Source organism: Amblyomma mixtum, chromosome 3 (genome assembly GCF_055824585.1).
Source record: "Amblyomma mixtum isolate Tamu chromosome 3, ASM5582458v1, whole genome shotgun sequence".
Lineage (NCBI taxonomy): Eukaryota > Metazoa > Arthropoda > Arachnida > Ixodida > Ixodidae > Amblyomma > Amblyomma mixtum.
In genome coordinates, this window is record NC_143014.1 from 158,674,157 (window position 1) to 158,696,937 (window position 22,781).

The 22,781-nt window shown below is 42.9% G+C and overlaps 1 protein-coding gene across 7 annotated transcripts in view; it reads right to left on the bottom strand.

Moving 5' to 3' along the window:
- G9a (histone-lysine N-methyltransferase G9a) overlaps positions 1-22,781 on the bottom strand; it is a 101,597-nt gene that overhangs the window by 62,846 nt on the left and 15,970 nt on the right. For 6 of the 7 annotated variants that reach the window (XM_089581688.1, XM_089581687.1, XM_089581686.1 and 3 more), the window contains 5 exons: positions 16,983-17,558; positions 13,971-14,035; positions 9,397-9,507; positions 7,886-8,029; positions 3,662-3,828 (listed from right to left, as the gene is read on the bottom strand). In XM_089581688.1, the coding sequence (XP_089437814.1) occupies positions 3,662-3,828; positions 7,886-8,029; positions 9,397-9,507; positions 13,971-14,035; positions 16,983-17,547 (1,052 nt within the window). In that variant the 5' untranslated portion in view covers positions 17,548-17,558. Of the gene's footprint in view, positions 1-3,661; positions 3,829-4,952; positions 5,005-7,885; positions 8,030-9,396; positions 9,508-13,970; positions 14,036-16,982; positions 17,559-22,781 lie in introns of those variants that run through there. The other variant, XM_089581689.1, reaches the window with a different exon arrangement.

Genomic DNA, 22,781 nt, shown 5'->3' on the forward strand with positions numbered 1-22,781 from the left:
TCCATATGGTGCACAATGTGCCCTTCCTAACATGGTGTGTTTGCTTCCCCATTTGGGCTTTGCCCAATCATGTGCGGTGCAGCCAACACATATTGAGCACATGAAAGGCTGTCATCAGCACTGATGGCACGAAGTTGGTCAATATTTGGAGTGTTGTGATTGAGAGGAAGCGTAAGAACATTCAGAGAACTATTAAACCCCTCTTTCAGCCATCTCCAACAATTAACAAGGCCAAATAAAAGCTTTTTTTTTTTTTTCAACTGGTTGTCTTTTTGGATGCTTGAACAATCTTTGTCAACTCTAAAAAATCTGTCGGCAATATCTGCGAGACCTTAACACTTTCCCTAACGTGTCCATTGAGAATGGGTCACCGATGACCCATGATATCGGGTGATGTTTCAGAGCTTTCAGTGCACTTTCCAACTTGCTACAATAGCAGTTTTACAGTTCAAGAAGTTAACTTTCAGTTACGAGGAAATTTTAACTCTGCTACAAAGCGGTGAATTTCGGTGTGGGACTAAAGAGCATGGTGCCCAGCTTGTCTTAGCATGGGAAAACTTCCCGATATATGGACAGTCTTACAAACAACCCCAGTTTTGTCGTTTTTTAGCTTTCACTAATTTTTTTTTAATGCTAGTAGTAGCAGAGAGCCTGAGGACGATCTCAGATAGTCTGGTTTTAGTTTTGATGATAAATACCTAGAAATCAGACTAAAACATCAACTGCTGTCCAGCAAGGGGCACTGTTTGCTACCTGCTACTGATGTACAGTATTTTAGTGCTGTGTAAGATATAATGGATATGTTCGCAGTGCTATGGGCGTTATTTGCCATGCGTCGACACTAAGTGGCCAAGATTTGGCCTCGCCACCTCTACAAGAACAGCCGTTTTGCTAAAACAAAAAAAAGCTAATAAAACTTGGGGCCTTCCTAACCACATTCCTAAAAAAAGAAAATGCAAGAGCATTCAGGTTGCCTGCTGTGGTGTCTACAATGAGTCTAAAGTTCCTGCAATTTTCCTGCCAAAACTCCAGTTGGAACCGGTTCCACTACCCTTACATGGTATGCATGAGTCATCTTCTAGAATGTTCCAGGACCTTCCATTGCATTATCATATTGGATAATACTACTCCGACTCACTAATCCACCTTAATCAATTTCCTGTGGTAAGCCTACTTTGAAAATTCTGGGGGTCCTTAGCAACTTTTGGGGGTGGGCCAGCTTCCAAATTTTGGAGCTCCTCCCTTTTTTTTAATTTTGGCGGTGCCCTGTTTGGTCCACTGGTGGACACCTAGTGTTGGTGACGTCACGATCATCTCAATTGTATTCACAGATCGCGGGGAGTCTTCATACCCCTACTGATGCAGTGCTGCAGCCGTTAAAGGGTCAGTCTACTCACCGAGATGAGTGTATAAATAATGGCATATTCTGGTAGTTGGCACCCTATAACATCAATAACGAGGGGTCTGCGCCCGGTTTAGGCAGGAATTTATATTTTATTTCGGCGTTAAAAGTCGCGTAAAAAAGCATGGTGGCGACCCCAAACGTTCATTTTGTTCAAGAAAGTGGTAGTCTTTTTTTGTAGAAGCAGAAGTGAATATACTACGTGCCATTTGTATGCCCCAATGTCAGAGAAACGCACGTTTTCTTCTAGTAAACTGTAGAAGGCGTACCGCTCGCTTTTTCTGTAAATCACATGAATATTTATAGTTACACGTACGCAAAACGCAGGCACATTCCCACTTTTAGTTCAGCGTATGCTAGCAGAGACGCAAAAATAAACTCAGCGTATAGTGGCGCCATCTGGTCGTCAGGACGGGAACCATTGCTGTAAACAAACCGACTCTCCACTTAAGCCTAGGAGCGGCAGAATCATCACTCTAATTATTAAAATAAAGCAAAATTATCTCATATGTTTTCTTATAGGCGAGATGAGACGAAGCGAAAGACAGGCGCCCCATTTATGGCCAGTGAACGCACTGAAAAAGGCAGCAACAACGAGAATTCAGTCCGAAGCGAGAGGTCCGGCTTCGACGAGCGCCGCCATGTTTGTCGCCGCGCTGCGGAAATTCAGACGGTTGCCAGATGAGACTACCATCTCGTACAGATGTGTTCCCACATTAATAAATTCTGTTTTAAAATGTTCTACCGCACTCCTTGGCACCACAGCTGGCTAAACGGTAATTTGAGTAAAGAGCTATCGGTTGCCGCAAAGAAAATAGGGTCGATAAAATTCAGTAGACTGACCCTTTAAGCGCTGCACCACTGCCCCGGCAGGTGGTTGTTTCAAACACAGCCATCGGTGGGGCTTGTGAGACCCAGGTTGCCCTTCCCGATCTCCCGTAAGGCTCATGCACAGCACCACGGTGGGCAGGTGGCAACTGCATTGAATTTAGCAACTGTGGGCAGTTTGCTCACAATCTGGAGGGCAGGTTGCCACCTTCCACGGTGGGCAGGGTTGCGATGTCACAAGGTCACGTGACCTCCCTCGACCAATCAGGAAATTTCATGGGAAATTTGAAATTTCGCGATGCTCTCTGATTGGTCAATATGGGTCACGTGAAGCTAATGACACCATAAGAGAACTGACCAATCAGGAAATTTCGTTAAGAATTTTTTGTGAACCGCAGCCGAAATGCTATCACATTATTAAAAGTATATAATAAAATGGCCTTCCAAAATATGCCATTATCCCCACGGTAAGGAGAGTTAAGCAGCAGAATCTCATTTGAGCCCACGATGATGAGGTTGTGAAGCAACAACCCATACAGTCAAAATGTGCCATGGTGGTGATGTCATAACTGCAAAAGCTATCCAATTTCAGGGAATAAACGCTGCTCATACATGACCCAGTACAACCCGTTGCTGTCCTAGGCCAAATTAAGGCAACGAAGTTTCAGCAAAATTTTTCACACACCCCATTAATTTCATTGTAGCAGGATCTGACTGTACTGCTCATCAACAATTATCTTCATGAAGTTGCCACGTTACAAAGCCTTCAACACGTCTTAACCTGGACATGCATGTCTAAACTAAAAATTTAGGCCACATGAGATACAGAAAATTTACAACATCCTGTCACAATCATTCTGAAAGGAATCTACTGTATTCTGCCACTGCTAACCACTGCACTCTCTGCTCTATATTCTCATTATAATTATATGAATAGCCTCATTCCCAATCTGAACACTAAATGAGGGTGACGTGACGCAAGGCATGTGGCAATGTTACTCCAGTAGTCTGCTAGAGCACAGTGTACAAGTGCATGCAGTCATCTCTTTCTGCTTGGTCTTGGACCCCTAGTGCATACAGGCAAGTCAAGCTGAGTACCACTTCATGAGAGGTAAATTACACTGACGCACCTCACTTTTAGCAGCTCTTAATATTAAGTCTGTAGTTCTAATACTGGCAACTGAACATTATTGTCAATGTCACAAACATGAAATGTCATTTATACAAGAATTACAAACTAAGGTCCAATATTAAAAATGTGATTCAATCAGCCCTAAGAACCTATAATTTCAGTGAACTGTTGCTGCAGACAGTCAAAACCATTTGTGGTGCGGCTACCAAATGGAAGCAGTATCTATGGATTCTCACGCATCTTCAATGAGAACCAGAAACGAGTTTTTAGAGAGCCTTTTGCAAAGACTGTGATCTAACCCGAAAACAGTGCAGTGCGGGGCCATCTGGAAGAGGGGAGAGCCAAGGGCTTCAAGATGCACGGGCTTGGCTTTGTCACATCCACAGTGGGGGCACTTCTTGGGCAGGCCGTTCTTCTGGCACTCTGCGTGCCACAGGTGGCCCTTGCTGCACTGCACAAAGCGGCCCTGCACCAGCACCAACCGCACCATTCTCAGTGCATGCCCTCCAAGTACAGCCTGCCACAATACTCAAGCACTGTAAACGACACAACACGCAACTTCCGCTTGTGGTTGACGAACAACAGCTACACTCGTAGTCTGTTTTTACTTACATGAAACAGGACTGCATGCTTACTTGCAAGACTTTCTAATGCCCCTTATTGCCTCAACTTTCTATGCCTTCTGGCAGAGAGTACGCCCCCCCAAAAAAACTGTCAATGCACCGACTTTCACTTAGAGGAAACTCTAAGCACAAAGTCAAATGAGCCGCACGCACAAAAGTAAAATACTACTAGTAAAATTTGCAGTCATTTGATCAAAAGTATGTTGCTGGGCTCTTTATCTGCGTCATCATCAAGTACAGAAGAGTGGTATAAATGACAAAAGAAACAAGAATATCGGCCACCACTCTTAGTATGATCTATTTATGGTGTCATCCCAACTTTACCAAAGCTTTCAAAGCTTGAAAAAATTCAAGCATGACTTTTTCCGACGATGTGCAATTTATTTGACACAAAATATATGAGTCACTTCAATCAGGCAGCAATTTTTTGCTTTAAAGGGCCCCTGACCAGGTTTGGACATTTCAAATAAATGAGCCCAGGGCATAGAATAAGCCGTTACGACTGTCTGTGCACAATATTGCAGCCTTGCGTGCCCTGTAAGGCGGAGAAAATTCAAATTAAAGCCCACTCATGCTCTTGCCACAAAGCCAACCTCCCTATCCTCTACGCTGGCACCCATGCGTTCGGAGGATGCTACAGTGAACTGCATTTCATTGGTGCATCATTCAGTTCACAGGCGAATTATGGACAACTCATTTTCTGCTAGTTGCTCTCATTCTTTTTTGTTGCACCATTCATTTTGGCAGAAGAAAAAAAACTTATCTTCCTTGCCCTGGTGCATCTGTGTCTCTGTGTGGTATGGGTACTACCTTGCCCTTTGTGTGTCATTCATCTCATTCATTTCTTCCCCTTTTACCGCCTCGTTAGAAAGTTGCTCGCATGTTTTTATCCCCCACCCTTCAGTAGTCGTAAGTGCGTTTTATGCGTACTGTGATGCTCGGAAGCAAAACGCAAGAAACAAAATACCTGGTCAGGCAGGAGCCATGACGTTGACATCTGACGTACTCTGCGCCTCCCTCTAAAGATGCAGGAGAAAGAGAAATTTCGCTTGCAGACTTGTTGAACGGACGGGTGAGAAAAAAAAAACACGGTGGAAAGAAGGATCATGAAGTCGCTTGATTGCGACGGCTGTAACTCTGCCGTTAACGAGTCATTTCAAACTATTTTTTCAGCTGTGCATTCCAGAGATGATGCCCGACATCGTTCGTGTATACCGAATTTCCGAACAAGAGGCGGTCGGGGCCCTTCAAAGGCGAAAAAATTGGCGGGGGCTTAGCTTTGGTTAAGCCTGGTAGGTTGCGAAAACAGAAGCGCAGCGACTCCAACTGAAGGAACGCAGTGCGCTGCTACAGGTCACGCGTGGCTACTGGCCGCCGCTGCACGACGACTCAAAGCATCTTCGGTAATTTTTTTTTATATTTTGTTTTTGATGTTGTCTCGACTGAGAGAAAAACATAACTACAGCTGGTATGACGTCACAGCGGCAGTAGCGCCACAGATGCGCAGCGCGGCGTAACTGCAGCCGGGCTATCTGAAGGAGCGAGTTGGTCGCCCATATTCACTCCGCTAAAGGTCAAACGTAACTGCGGCCGGGTCATGCGAAGGCTTGAAAGTGCGAGTAGTATTGCTTTCGCAATAAAAAGCTGCGACTACAAGAAAGCTTCTTTGAGTGCAGGTGCAAAAATAACAAGAAAAAGAAAGGGTGGTTGACAGAAGAACAAGAAAAAGTATGCAGTGAAAAGTTTTGTGCAATGACCCCGAAAACTGTTTTTGTATCTCATCATAATGAAAATAAAACTGAATATATTTGAAAATAAACAAATAAATTTATTCCTTGATTCAATGAGACAACCTTTATTTCTTCAGGGCGTACGTTGTTGGGCTAGTCGGTCAATCATTCTGCGCGTGTTGTGTTGCCTTCTTGTCCGTGTCTTTTTGTGCACAGTAGCCCCTTTTATTGACCCTTATTTCCCAGATAAAGGAGGGACCATTAACAAAAAGCCACAAAAGCAGCTCAAACAGGCCTAGGGCCCTTGGGTACACAGCAAGGTAAAAAGTGGGGAAAAAAAAAATAGGACAAATACATTGATGAAGAGATTACCTAATAAAGATCAACTCATAAATATAAAATAACAATTTTTAATACAAGAGTCATACCAGTGTAATTGAGAAAAGAACTAGCATAATCTCAAATAAAGAAATTAAAAAAAAAACTCCAATTACACATGATTCAGATGACTCTGCAGCACAATCCCACAAATCAAAAAACTTCAATTCTACTTATCAAACCCCAAAAGTTAGTTGTATTGAGTTTAATGGCGCAAAAGCAGCTAAGGCTATGATGCGCCAAACACAGGGTTAGAGCGTATCATGGGTAAAGTAATGTTTTTAATATCTGCAGTTTGTTTAAAACGCTGGCTTCCTTGAGAAACTTAAATATATATAATAAATCAAAAAGGGCTTGATCAATTAAAAGTAACATGGGATGTAAAGGAATGTATTCGTTGTAAAATAATGTAAAATATTTTTTCTTAGTCCAAAAGTTTTGGACAGAACATTAAAATGTGGTTTACAGCAAGTTTATCACCACACATTCAGCATAGAGGTGTCTTCTTTTGGTATTAAGAAGTTGTGTGCAAGATGTGTCCGATGTGTAGTCGACATAAAGTAAGTTTTATAAAGCATTGCTGATGTCTACATGATTTTCATTCTCCTAAAATGGGCTTTACAGAATGCAGTTTGTTGTTTACCTGTTCTTCCCATGCAGCCTATCACTTATTTCTGAGTTTACTCTGCATTAACTTCAAACAATCCCTGTGTGGTATGTTCCAGTGTTATACACGACCGAATCGTGCTTGTGCAGAGCATGCATCTACTTTCTCAATGCCCACAATTCCGACATGGCTAGGGACCCAGCAAGATTTATTGTTATGATTTTGTTTTGTGATTTTAACGAAGTTATGTATGATGTTAGGTTCAGCAGCATTTCTAGAGTGCAGTGCTTTAAGCATACACAGAGAATTAGCGTAGATTATGCTGTTTTTGATGTTCTCTTTTACTATTTGCTCTGCAGCTACGAAGATGGTGTAACACTCGGCAGTAAAAACTGATGCACACTGTGGTAGTAGTATCATTTTTTTTTTTCCCTTTTACCTTGAATTACTGCGCATCCAACATGCATTTCTGTTTTGGAGCCATCAGTGTAAAATTCTGTGTAGGTGTCATATTTTCCTTGCAGTGCGGAGAATTCCTGTAGTATGTGCTCATTTGTCGTTTGCTTTCTATCTAAATGTGCCAGTGTGAAGTCGCATGCTGCTTTCAAACCACAAAGATACACAGATGCCCATTATATTCTGGTTTAAAATGCTCTAGATAGTTAGTTTATTAGAAAATCTCAAATGAGTGGTGCTAGATATACACATCCTACAATACAGATTGGCGGAAGCCAACAGTCACCAAAACCAAGCAGCATAGGGGATTTTTTTTGTTTGTGGTGTTCGTCAATGACGGATTATTAAAAAAAAAAAGTGATTATTTTTAAAGATAACTGATTAGAAAGCTGAAGAAAAAACAACCACATAATGCCGGTGGGATCCGAACCCACGACCTCCTAATTAATTTCCCATTCATGAACAACACGAATTAAGAACGAATCACCTATGCTCCTTCGTTTCGGTGACTGTTGGCTTCAGTCATGTATGTCCTAATGAGCCCCTCTTTTCCATTTCCTTGTCTGCTCAGTACAGATTGTGTGATAAAAATTTATCGTGTCAAAACAAAAACTGAGGCAGGACTTCTGTCTAGCAGACTCAACTCAAATGCTACTCTTTTTACAACACACTTTCGAAGCTCTTCTAAGATTCCAATTCCCCACAAAATAGGTAAAGAAAGCTGCTCACTTGGGTGCAGAAGAGGCCACAGTGTGGACAGACGTGGTGTAGACGCAGCCGGTGACGGTGAACGCCACAAAAGGATGCAAAAGGCACCCGCACTGAAGCTCGCTCAACTCTTTGTGAAGTCGGCGATCGTGTGCATCCCACAACCTGTTGCCAAGCCACACAAAACCGCCAACACTAAGCTAGGTCTGATGTCACAATACAAGGTGCAAAATGGACTACATTTAGGGACTGGTCCTTGCCACAAAAAAGTTTGTGAAAAGTATTAAGCAGCGATTCCGTGCAGCAGTCCAATACAAATATGGATTACTGCTGGCAACAAAAGACCGCGTACAACTATCTAACGCAAACAAGAAAGCTTGTGCCCAATTAATTTATTTCACATCCTTCAGAGGCGCAGAAAAGTTCGAACACATTAAACAGGAACTAAGCCTACAGCAGTTATGAACAAGTAAAAACGCCCTTGATTCCACAGTCAATGAATGGCATGATGAGATAGTACTAATGCGCAAGAGTAAATACTGCTTGAAGAGGTGGAGATTCAAAGTTTTTTTACGCTCTTTCTTTGGAATAATGCACAAGACATTAAACCATGGATCGTCAGGTGGAATTCCCCTGCTCCTAGAAAAATATTTGTAGCCAATTTTCTGCCCTCATGCAGTTTTGGTCTCAGCACCTGAAAAGTGGCTCTGACATCAAAAGTAAGGCTAAATTCAGGTGAGGTGTACAAAAACTGCAATGTAATAACTGCTTCATCCTTTTAATTCACTCCACCTCTAATGCTACCCTGCCACAGGAGCCGGAATGACGGTGAGCAAACAAATAGCTGTTACCGTATTTACTCGCATAATTTGCGCCCGTGCATTTACCTGGATTATAAAAAAAAATTACTCACTTGCATATTTTATGCGTCTTGCTGCTCCAGACCAGCAGCACAGTCTTTAAAAGACATTCAGTCTTTTAAAGACTGAATGTAAAGAAAAAAAGTGCGCAAATTACACGAGTAAATACGGTATATTGCAGTTTTTGTATGCTTCACATAACCTCAACTTTACCTATTAAAGACATCACAACTAATGGCTAAAACCAAATTCAAAACTACATTGGAGAAATCCACTTATGATTTATTGCAAGCGAATTCAATGTGGTGATTCATGTTTCTTGATGTCTTGCACACCATTCCGAAGAAAAATATTAAAGAGCCATCATACGATATGACTCAACAAATCTGCATTAGCAGTACTATTAGTTTTACATTTCATTTTACAATCGTTAACAATGATCACCTAAAACTGAATCTTCGAATTTTATGTTGCCATCACTTTTTCACTGCGCTGCTGCACGAGCTTCTAGTGGGTGGAGGCTTCTGGAGGATGTAGGTTGGTGGATTTTAGCTTCAATTTTTCATTCCAGTGCAGTTAGGCTTCTGGTGGGTGTAGAGTCTAGAGCGTGGAGGTGAGTAAGGAGTGGAAAAAAAAGAGAGTGGAGAAAAGAAAATGCGTCGAATCACTCACCCTTCCCTGCAGAGAATCCATGCCTTGGCAGGCTGTTGGGTTCTCTGGCGCAGGTTGAGCTGGGTTTGAGCAGCAGCAGGTTCGCTGGCATGGAGAAGCTGAGTTGTCCCACTGCACACCACAAGAAACTTGGAATTGCACAAACTGCACTTTTCTGTGCGAGATACCCGAGATAGATTGCATGTGTAAGTATGAACAGCGCTGAATACAAACCGAACAAAAAAAAAATGCTACGAAATGAGGAACCGCCAAACATGTCTCTTGAATAACGCAAGGCTCAAACATCAGTAGGAAAACAGATGAGTACTGAAGCTGCCTTTTGCTGCTAATCAATTAAGAAAAACAAAGAAACTGATAAAAGAAAATCAGGGATCAGCACTTGGTGGTGGTGATCCTTGATAGTTACCTACTCTTTCAAAAGACAGCTGATTATGCAGTGACTGTAACAAGTGCAGAGAATGTAAATTTAACATTCTGGCATCGACTTTCCAGGGTTCCGTATCATGTGCAAGTGTTTACTTTTGCGTGAACATCAACAGAACTTGTTTCTGAGACTAGGACATTTAGGAGTGTAATAAAACTGCTTCTGTTTGCATTGCTCAAGCATTTTTGTAGACTTTTTGCAAACTCAATGGCATGTCAACATGGCAAATAAAGAAAATGCCCCCGTTTTGTTTCCTGGTTACTGAAAGTGAAGGCCCCACTATGGGGAAAAGCTCGGATTCAGCCACGGTCAAAGAAGAAGAGATCAGCCGTTGTCACACTGCTAAAAATGTAAAATGAGGGCCAGCATAAGGCCAATGATGTTTAGACAGCCTAATGAACATGGCAGACAAAGACCTAAGAATGTAGCTCGCAGCATTTTTAGAGCATTCTGCAAGGTGCTCAGACAAGTTGCTTAAGGTGGATTCACAAGACGGACAATTGGCCCGCAGTCCAGGCGTTCCGTACAAAGAAAGGCTGCGCACATGTCTAATCCACTTACACCACTTTTCTGACCTTCACCTTTGCAGGTGGCGATAAGCGGATTAGGCAAGCGCACAGTCTTTTGTCATGCTACATTCACCAACACTGCGGGCCACGCATGAACCCCATGAAGCGGAAGTAGGATGTCACGCGATGCCTAACCTGCAGGCCAACGGTTCGCCCTGTGAATCACCTTCAAGAACATCAAGCAGAACACTCACTGTGACTTGCAGCTCACAGGAGACCCCCCCAATCAGCGTCCAAATTGTTGACCCTTGTGTGAAAATAGAGTTGCTAGAAGAATGCATGCGCTGCAAACAGACCCACTACTCACTGTGAGAGGCAAATACATCCTTACACAGCTTCAGTCGGAGGACGAAATTTACAGCCATATAGGGTCGTTGTCCCTACATTGTTTTGGAAACTATACTCAGTTTCATACATCAGGTACAACGCTGCCAAAGCTAACGCTCTTGTTTGCGCTGCCTGCATCCGCGACCAAAAAGTAGTGCGTTCCTTGTGGTGAGCGAAACGCAGTAAATGCTTTGCCTGCAGGTTTACTACAAGAAACATTGGCTATTGCTGACGACACATTGTCGCTTTCTCGTGCCTTAGACCATTCGGCACAGAACAAGCACAGAGTAACACGCCTACCTTTATATTCCCGTGCGGACTACTTCCATACCTTTCACAGTGTTGCACTGGAAGTACGCAACGGAGTATAGATGTCTATGATTGGCCCGTATTATCTGGGCGTCTTTGGACACCTCAAGCAGCAATGCTGAAAGAGCATTTTCTAAGTTGCATGGTGTCAACAGAGGCCATGCAGTAGGAGCGTTATTTTTATTTCTTCCTTTGCTGCCCAGTCCAACAAAGGTCAACAGGTCAACACAGGCATGCTAATATGATGTCAACATGGAGCGTGGCATTTAGCTATGACAGCAAACTACTACAACCAACTGCCGTATATACTCGTGTATAAGCCATCCTCGTGTATAGCTCGCACCCCCCCAACCCCACTTTTTTTTGGCCACAAAAATATGAAGAAAAAAAAACTAAAATGCGCCTAGTCCCACAAAGTGCTACAAGATGATGCCAGTTAATTTTTCCATTATCAACATCGTTGCGTTACACGAAGTTTCTGCAGCCTTCTTTGCCCAGCGTCATTTGGTCTTTGTTATCCGATGCTTCGTTCAGAAGTGTGTCGACTGCTTGTGGAATCTGTTGAGTTGCGTGCAGTCGTGTGGCAGGCTGTGTGCTTTTGAACGCTAACAAAAAGCAATGGCAAGCGTAGATGGTCCTACACTGCATGCTTCAAAGTTCAAGTGGCAAAATACACTGAGGAACACGGTAAACGGGAGGCTGGACGCAAGTTTGACATCGATGAAAAGTGTGTTCGCTGCTGGTGCATGCAAATGCAAGACCTCGCCGAGAGTACCCGAACCCGGAAGGCTTTCCGTGGGAAACAGTGCAAGTTCCCAAAACTCGAAGAGGACCTCATCGAGTACGTTCACACTACTAAGCAGTTGCTTCGCGGTGTCTACAGAAATGACCTGCATGAAAGCAATCGCTATCACTCAGCACACGAACATTCAACCTGCGTACTTCAAAGCCAGTCGAGGGTGGCTTCAACGTTTTATGAAACGGCACCAACTCTCCATCTGCTATCGATTCACGTGCCAGAAGCTGCCAGCCGAATACGCAGACCAAATAATGAAGTTTCATCACTTTGTCAACGCACTCCAGAGGGAGCATGAGCACGACCTCTCACAGATAGGCAATGCTGATCAGACCCCTGTCTCGTTCGATGCCCCTGAAAATTGCACGGTGGAAGCCCAAAGGGCAAAAAGTGCCTCCGTGCATGCTACTGGCGCCGAATGATAAAGGTGCATAGTGATGCTTTGCATCACCACTGACTGAAGGAAGCTTCCATAAGAGAAGTTCCCATAAGGCATCATAGTCCGGAAGCAAGAAAAAGGTTGGATGTCCGACGAATTGTTCACAGACTAGCTGAAAACAGTGCAGTAGAACCGACCAGGAGGCCTACTACACCGCAAAGCCCTTCTTGTGCTCCACAGCTTTAGAGGGCACCTAACAGACCGAGTGGAGACTCAGCTGGCAGACTGCCGAACGGACTTGGCTGTAATTCCTGGTGGCCTGACAAGTGTGCTGCAGCCACTCGATGTTTGAGTTAACTGGCCATTCAAGACGAAATTTCGGTGGTGCTACACCAAGTAGATGGGCGCGGGCAACCATGGAACAACTCTGACAGGGCGGCTGAAGCGAGCCTCCCTCCAGCACGTGTGCACTCGGATTCTGCACGCGTGGCGTTCAGTGCAGACACCATCTCAAGCGGCGATGAATGGTGAAATAAAATGTTCGTACCTGTCGCCAGCGTTTTAATTATCTGACACAGTAGTCGCAATAGAACCACAGTGCGTTAAATGTGTAACTATAGGCCTTATTCGTGTACAACCCGCCCCTAAGAAAACTTGAAGAAAAAAAGCACGGCTTATACACGGGTATATACGGTATGCATTGAGTGTGTGCCAATGGGGTAATTAAGGGGGGACACTGGTCTTGAAAAGAAAATTTTATTATTTTAGTCATAGTTATGAAACTTTCAGGGCACATGTATTTTCGTGCGCTGATTCTAGATATGTCATTTAATTTCATGTAAAACAATTCCTTGAGCACTTATGCACTTTTTATGCAAGTATTTTGCGGAGAGTTTTGAAGAAAATTTGCTGCAGGAAACTCGCTGAAATGTATGCCATTGGGTTCTCTTGACACCAAGGAATACAATAAGGGTAAAATTATCATCCTGGTTCTCGTAGAACTTGAGTTATAGAGTACTAAAGCTGCCACTTCAGAAACAGGAATACACACTTTCCTCCTCATTTCTGAAGCGACAACTTCAAAACTCTATAACTTAAGTTCTACGATATGAAGCAAGACAATTTCACCCTTATTGTATTCCTTGGTGTCAAGAGAACCCAATGGCATACATTTCAGCGAGTTTCCCGCAGCAAATGTTTTTCAAAACTCTCCGCAAAATACTTGCATAAAAAGTGCATAAGAGCTCAAGGAATTGTTTTACATCAAATTAAATGACATATTTAGAATCAGCACACAAAAATACATATTCCCTGAAGATTTCGTAACTGTGACTTCATTAATAAAAATTCTTTTTTCAAGCCCAGTTTCCCCCCTTAAAACTGGCGCTCTTTGCTTCATCCCTCTATTGCAAAGTGAGAATTTTTCACCAGTGATCACCACATTTGGTTTTCCCACCATACAATTAGCCACAAAAACATCTGCAGATTTTTACCAAGAAATAAACACTGAAAAATCTAAAGCAGCACAAACAAGAGCACTACGGCAAACTCCATACTATTTTGTATGCTGTGTTGCATATGCCGCTCTGTTGTGTACAGCACAATTTGAGTGCCATCTTTCTATTGCCCTTCCTTTCTTTGCCAAACTTTTTTTGCTGAACATGGTACACACACTAGACCAAGCCCTCATGACTGGTTGTAACTTGCTGATGCTCTTTGATATTCCACTTTGCCCAAAACAATTAATGTAACAAGTACGTATGCACTTACCACAACATCGACACGACCGCAGTTAAGGTCTGCCTGGCAGAAGGGGCTAGTAGAACCGTTGACAACTGAAAACAGAGCCAGAGTTCGGTTACTTCAACTTACATTACCCAACTAGAATGCTGAGAAATATGTTGGCTGAGTAAAACGCCTCCATACAAGCTAACCCGTTTCGCTTGTGAGAAAAACAGCCATACGCAGCAAACATTTCATGAAAATTAAAAACATGGGAACTGAAAGTGCTTTGTAAAACAAAAAGGATGCTTTTCCCCAAGATTACCATGGAGATGCTTGGCTGTGTTGTTCCAAAAGGTACATGGTTACAAAAAATGCATATTTCTCAGAAGCTTCCAGAAACACTCTGACACTTAAACTAGTCTATTTACCTATAGGACTTCACTGCAGCTGCCACCAAAAAGCTCTTGAATTGCAGTAAAACAAAATACAGGTACAGGAATTTTATCATTTTGATCAAAATTATTTTTTGGTCATTTACACTGAGTTAGCGCCACCACCTACCCCTCTTAATTCGAAGCCTTCCATTGCAGCCTCCTAATAGCCCATTAGGTAGCTTTGGAATGAATAAAATACATAAACTGTTGATGTAACAGTTACTTGCTGTGAAACATTTGTTTAGCTAGTTGGTGCCCTGCTGTTAGAAGACCAAAGCCAAAGTACTGAAAGACAACACAACGAATAAGACGGTTGGTTATGTGCTACAGGCGTATAACCCGAAGGAAAAGAGGGGCTCGTTATGAGTTATGACTTCCATCAAGCATATAACCTGTCATCTTTCTATGGTTTATGGTTTATGGGGGTTTAACGTCCCAAAGCAACCCAGGCTATGAGAGACGCTGCAATGAAGGGTTCCAGAAATTTCGACCGCCTGGGGTTCTTTAATGTGCACAGACACCGCACAGTACACGGGCCTCTAGAATTTCGCCTCCATCGAAACTCGAACCGCTGTGGCCGGGATCGAACCTGCGTCTTTTGGGTCAGCAGCCGAGCGCCATAACGAATGAGCAAGCGCAGTGGCTCCTGTCACCTTTCACAGAGTCATTTTTAAACACTACTATTTTATGTATGCTGTAAAGTTACTTTTTGCAGTAGAGTTATTATTTATGTATACACCATATTTATTTCAGTACAGGTCAGTCACTAACTTGGGTTGACCATCTGGGGTGAAAAGATTTATTGCGTACAAGTAAATCGATGACTAATTTCATGAGGGCAATCTGAAATTTGAAAAAAAAAAATTTTTTCTCTTGCCATGCATTCATTAGGTCACCAGGTACTGAACCAAACCTGAACTCATTACACAATAAAAAATGTGCTGTCTACAGTGTAAAATAGCAGGCATTGCATATTATAAGTCTCAACATGCATCTCTGACCTCAGACTGATTTAGGCAGAAGTCAGCGACGGGAAGAGTCCTGCCTCACTTTACCAGTCTTCTAACAGACGATGAAAGCAGTCACAAAGGCATTTTGGGCAACAGTCTTATGTGCATGGTGCTACATCATGAACATTCCCATGCAGGATATGAAAAGGCAGCTATTTTCGATGAGATATACAACAGTAAACAAGTGATGACTTTCCTGCAGTCTAAAGACCATTTTAGAGAAATGCCACAAAACGCAAAAAAAAAGGGGGATAATGAAAGTAAAGCTGAGAGGAAATGCTCAATCATGATGATCAACCTAAGCAAAACTGAGGTACAGTGGTTTCTAAGGATGAAACTGATGCAGTGTTCCGGAAGCTCGTATAGTAAGAGTTGTTTCTTTAAATTAAATTTTAGAAACTCATTTTTTAAAATTCGGTTTTATGTCTGGACCTTCTTGCAACTACCGAAGGCTCAAAATATTAACACTCTGCACCACACTTAAGACCCCTCATTTGAACATGCCACGCTTGGTAACGCTAGCTGCCAGCAGTTACCCCAGTAGACCCTCTTCTCATTCCATGTCTGTAAAGTGTCTTGCAGGACATCTAATCTACTCCCTCTGGTCTTTGTGCTGTTCACTTCAGCAAAATTAAATAAACTGCTTAATACCAAGAAAGAACAAGAACACCCCAGCAACTTTCTTCGAAGTTATGTACAACCGGCGGCAAATAAGTCGGGGCACGCGACAGGCAGCCAGAATCAGATAAAACTGCCTCACCGCGCCATCTGACATTGCACTTCTGGGATAGAGACATTGCAGTGCGCGTGCACGTCCTTTCATACTCGCAGCCATGTCTTTTTCTCGCCTGCAGCGGACTATCTGATTACATCCACCTTTTGGCGTTAGGCGTCCCTTTCATTATTCACAACGTGATGCTTGCAGTTCACTGAACCCTTGCCATGCACCTGCCGAAGTGCGGGCGTGACGTAGTGAATAAAGAAAGCGACCTCTACTGCCAAACACTGCATATAAAGAGCTACTCAAATGCAAGCGAGAAAAAAGATCCGGTTGCGAGCATGAAAGGACACGCACGCGCACTGCGATGTCTCGACCCTAGAAGTGCAACGTCAGACGGCACGGCGATGCAGTTTTATCTGATTTTGGCCGCCTGCCGCATGCTCCGACTTATTTTGCTGCCGGTTGTACAAGAAGAAAACGCCAACCATTACTGACCGACATGTTTTAACACCACTTGATTAAATGTCTACAGATGCTGCAGTGAAACGGATAGGGATTAAATATGACGGATAGGGGTAGGCTGCCACCTGTTCACTGCAGCAGCGTTCTGGTGGCACTGATGCAGTCAACCAGGCACCATAATGCATCAAAATCCGTTTTCTGAAAATGAGCTGTCAACTCCGCTGCAAAAAGAATTGAGTGCTTCCTCTAAATTACTGGATGAAACATCTTTTGAGAATGAAACCCTAATAACCCCCATAAATGCAACACAGAGCGTCACACACTGCTCTGCTAATAGACAGCATTTACCAAAAGCTGGCCATTTAAGCGCAATCAAAATCTAGCAGCTACTCCCCCAGCATGGCGACACAGCTTACTTGCACATGCTCACCTTTACGTGGAGCGGCCTTTTTGTTAGGTACTCCATCAGGAGGACTGCTAGGCGAGCAAAGATTCACATCGTCCACGTCAACGTGATCGTCCATCAAGCGCCGCTTGATCCGCTGTCGGCTCTTGACGCTAGATGCAATGCTCGAATCATGGCCCCACCCAGCAGTGCCCTCCACAGGTTGAGCCCCATTTGGCAAGTTTCCCTCGCTGGCACTCTCCTCAGCTGGGGCCTCTGCTGATGGAGTGGGGCAGCTGTTCTCCTTGCCTGCCTCGGGCACAGCTGCCTCCCCATCCATTGAGGTCCCGCTCTCATCTGAGCCAGCTTTGCGGTGGCGCCGCTTGCGTCGAGAGGCGCTCAGGTACAGACCATAGGTGCTTCCACGGAAAAACCTTTTCCTGTGCTTCTTGTGCATCTCACAAGCGGCAGGAAAGGATTTCCTTGCCGTATTCACCCGGACCAGGGCCACCTGCTGCGCTTCTCCGGGAGCACTCATCTTGGCCCGTGCCGGAGCCTCTGCAGTTCCCCCTCCGTTGCTGCCCCCCTTGCGAGCGCGGCCACCAGCCATGTTGCCGTCACCTGCAGCGCACACCCATGCCACCATACAAATACAACAGATGAAATTATTTTCACTGTATTCCATTTTTTGAGCCACATACCCTAAGCGACTTTTCTGTGTCATTTTGACCATTTTCAAGATACTTGTAGTAACAGATGATAGAGAATGAGTTTTTACTTTGTACAGCCCCGCATGGCAGAATGATTGTTCCTTCGATGATGCTCCAAAAGTGCTTAAGTACGATTTCTTTCCGATAGACCTCATTGTCATCGATTTTGCTGGTATTGTGACGTTAATCCAGAGCCTCAAGTTATCGCCCAGTTGCGGTGTTGACAACATCAATTCGAAGTTTTTGAAGAACACTTCTGTTTATTCCAGCATATATTTAGTGCACCTTTTCACCCAGTCTGTCAAACACGCCACAATGCTGACTGACTGGAAGGTAGCGAGGGTGGTTCCACTCTTCAAGCAAGGTCATCCGAATTCTCTCCTTAACTACAGACCAATTTCATTAACAAGCATTCCTTGAAAACTTCTAGAGCACATTATATATTCTAACCTCGCTTCTTTTTTGGAAAGTAACTCTTTCTTAAGCTCCTGTCAGCACAGGTTCCGAAAAAAAATTTTCTTGCGTGACTCAACTTTTATCTTTCAGTAATATCTTAACGTCACCTTTAGATACTGGTTTACTAACCGACTGCATCTTTCTGGACTTCGCTAAGGCTTTTGATAAGGTATCTCATCACTTACTCCTTCTTAAAATGAGTTCCCTGAACACTGACCCTAATCTTCTAAAATGGATTGAATGTTTCTCGACTAACCGCACCCAGTTTGTATCAGCTAATGACTCTATATCATCCCCATGTGCCGTGACATCTGGTGTTCCCCAAGGCTCTGTTCTGGGTCCTTTACTTTTTTTTATATATATTAATGACCTTCCGATTGGTATTAACTCTTCCCTTAAGCTTTTTGCTGATGACTGTTCTTTTTCGTGCAATACATAACATTAACAATAGTTCGTTCCTTCAGTCCGATCATGATAGTCTTATTTTGGTGTCAGAGATGGTCTATGGTTCTGAATCCATCAAAGTGCAAAATTATGTCCATCTCATGCCAATCTAACCCGTCTAAAACATTCTATTACAAGATTAATGGAGTTTCATTACAGAACGTTTCATCATATAAATATCTGGGTGTTCACATCACTAACAACTTATCCTGGCGCATGCACATAGAATACATTATTAACAATGCAAACTGTGCCCTTGGTTACATACGCAGAAACTTCTCTCAGGCTCCATCCCATTTGAAGTTACTTTTATATCAGACACTAATACAGCCAAAGCTAGGATACACATCATCAATATGGGACCCCGCACAACTCACTTTAATCGATGCTATAGAATCTGTTCAGAATCGATCAGCTCATTTCATCCTTTCCAATTATTCTCGCAGGGGTAGTGTTTCTTTAATGAAAACTAAATTTGGTCTGACTAATCTCGCAGTTCGTAGAAATATTTCACGCCTCAGTCTTTTCCACGGCATTTTCTTTCATAACGAGACACTAAAACAGGAATATTTTTCTTCTATACCATCATACGTGTCATCACGTGTTGACCACCCGCATATAGTTTCCATCCCAACTTGTAAAACGAATGTGTTTTTTAATTCTTTCATACCGAAGACTAGCACTGAGTGGAACCACCTTCCACCCCATATCGCTTGCACTGAAGACGTGTCATCTTTCAAGCCACTTATCACCAAGCATACCATCGAACAAGCATCTTTATCACGATTTTTTGCCTTTTGCCTGTACTTTTTACTATGTATTTTTTTTTTCTTTTTTCACCCACCCCCAATGCCCTGCGGGCCCTGAGGGTATTGCAATAAATAAATAAATAAATGATGTTACGATATCATGCAGACAGATTTTTGGATACACAAGAGGTACTGCTCCTTGAATCTTGCCTACTCTTTAAACAATATCATCCATGTGAACCAAGGCATACCACAACAGCTACACAGCATAATTCAGTATAAAAGAATTGGCTTGCACAGTTGCAATGTTGTGCTGCTTCAGCGGCACATTCCACCTATAAAACACCTAAAACTCAAGGGTTCATCAAGTCATTCGAGTGGGAATAGTTTGACCTACAGCCCAGACGTGGCATCGAGTAAAATTTGTTCCTCGGGGCCGAATAGTCCTGGATGGTCAGCGTTTCATTAAAAATGAAGGCATCAAAGACGTTTTGCATATTTTACCTTTATCAGACCACTCTATGATGTAGAGCAGCAAAAAAGTGGTAGGGTTCTAACGTAGTTAAACAGAGCAGACGTGCAAAAGAATGTGTTTAGCCTCGTATCAAAACGATTTGAGCAAGAGTCCTTGCAGCTACCCCCAGAGCAGCGCATGCCTCAACAACCGCGTCTTCGGAGTCTCGCAGTGGGCAAAGCCAGCGCACAGTGCGAAAGAGGCCCAAGAGGCATACACACAGTCCTGGTGGCATAAGCTGAGTGATGTGACAACGCCGCGTGAGCTGTAGTCACTGCGTGAAGCACGCGCTGGCGACACAGGTCATTAAAGAGTGCTATTCGCACTTAAAGTTATGCCCCACTACAAAAGGTACCCCATAAATGCTGGACAGTAAAAATCGAGTACTATGTTAAAAGCTAAAAATTCGGGCACAAATCAGGTTGTTCAATAAAAAAGTTTCATATCCAGGTTTTCTTGGGTTACTTTTTTCCAGCAAAGAAAACTGACTATTTCCGTTTGTTTTCATGCGGTGCATGAAATGCTGTTTTAGCTAATAATTTCCTTAAACAATACACATGACTGGTTCCATCAAGAAACAGCCTACCAAATGTTTTCCTCATTTACTACAGTTATTTCCACATCCATTTTTCAGCTTATAGACGCCTGTGCAACACCTGCACACGTTTGCTCATGCACTACAGAACATTCATTCAACGTCGAAGCGGCTGTTTTAGAAGCACAGTACCCTTATGGAACCCCTCCCTCATTCGTCTTTTTCACAGCCTATGGGCAGAACAACATCAGTGAGAGCAGTGCTCATAAATCAGCACCAAAGTAAACACAAGACATCAGCTAATTCCCATGTGGTGCCTTCAGCTTCATACTCTGGAAATTATATTCTCCCAAAGGCGCATTTTCAGGAAGAAACCATGTTTAACCTGAGTTTTTAGAAATCCTTTCAGGTGCAAGAATCGGGTGATATTGGGTTCTACTTAAAAATAAAGAGCACTAAATATACTGCACAAGAACATTATCACATTTACTACAAAATCTCCCCTTGCTTGCAAACATCACCCATGCTTCTCACTATGCTTTCAGGGGGAACTCAACCCTGCTGCTGCTTTGTGGGAATCCCCAAATTCTTCTCCGATATCAAGTTAGAACAAAATACCACATAAAGCAATGTTACTGCAAATATGAAGACTAAAATTAAAGATGGATTAACCAAATGAGTTAGTGGTTCAACACAAATCTTGCATTATATAAAAAATGAGAACATCTAAGCTATGTTCCCATTCTGCTAAGCAAAAACAAGCACCTTGCATTACACTGGTGAATAAGAAAATTTAGAATGAAAAATGAGCTTGTCCCACGAAAGATGCGGCTACTAATTACCATAGGTATGAGCTACAGTGCTCTTGTGAAAACATCCAACAGAAATAACCAGTGTGCAAAAAAAAACAAAAAAGGTAAACTCCCTAGAAGTATATATCAACTGATAAAACATGTCACCAAGCATGAACTGGACACCTTCGTCTATTCACTCAGACAGAAGTTGAAAAACATAGAAAGTACAGCCATATCCAGATGATAATTGCTTCCATTCTGTTTTGAAAGCCGCTCCAAAAAAGACAGTCCCACAAAACATGCAACAAGTGGCATAACAAGATCGCAGAGGCTATGGACATAGTGAGCATGTATTGCTCAAGCTTGTGACTAGAGTCGATCCAGACAGAATGACAACTGATGCTGCAATTTTATCCAAATGGAATAAAAATCACTCCTTTATGTACAGTCAGAACAATAACTGCAACCAAAGCTCTCCAACGTCCAATTTCACCTAACAACTTGAGACGACAAAAACAAAAAAAACATGCAGAAATAAATATTCATATACTTTGGTACAGTACATACTGGTACACCTTGAATATTCTGCATTGAACGCTACACACGCGAAAAAATTAACTCCTCTTGAGAGAGTTGCATTTAGGCAGAGCAGCAACTGCCATATAGGTTCTGTGATGACAGTGAACCTAACCTCATTTAACTGCTTGAGCTATAACAATGGAAACAAAACCACGCAGCATTAATCTTCTTAGACTTCATAATGGCATGCACTCTTACTGTTCTGATCGAAAAACCGGTATTCGCATCTTCCCAAAGTGACAAACGACACAGGGTGTATTGCATGGACATAAGTGCCACTAAATATTTCGTCTGAACGGAACTCCGTTAATAATGCGACTATGTCAAAGTCAGCATAACTATCCCCAACAAGTCACGCCACGGAAATATCGCCACTTGCAAAGGAAACAGCACTCATTAGAGTCACCCTGAGCGTTAATTTACACTACGCACGTAATACCTTACACACGCAACGTGTTACGTGCACACGTAATACGTTGAATATGTGAAGGCAGTGCAGTCAACACAGAACCCGGAGAATCAGGCACTTGTGAATTACGGAAGAAACTGCACACAACAGAACACTGGCCATAAAGCAAGAGCACTCAAGCGCAACAAGGCCTCCAATTCAATTTACTATAGCTCGGCTTGCATGTTCTCAGTAGCAATAAAAATTTCAATAACTGATAAATCAGAATAAAAATGTCGAGTGCACATTTCACATATCGCTATACTCCAAAAAAATAAAGTAACGCTCGGCTTGCATGTTCTCTGTAGCAATAAAAATTTCAATAACTGATAAATCAGAATAAAAATGTCGAGTGCACATTTCACATATCGCTATACTCCAAAAAAAAAAGTAACGAAGAGATAACATAGACCTTTTCGTCTCAAAAGCAGGGATTTTCATACACATTTACCACAACTTTACAACCCCAAACAAAGCCAGTAGATACTTCAGGCGCGCTATCACACTAAAGTCTTAAGGATAAAGCATGAAAGTTGAATCATGCAAAACGGCGCCAGTTCGCGCCTTTCGCCAACAATGTAGGGCCCTTGAGCCACGGCATTACTTGCAGCCCAA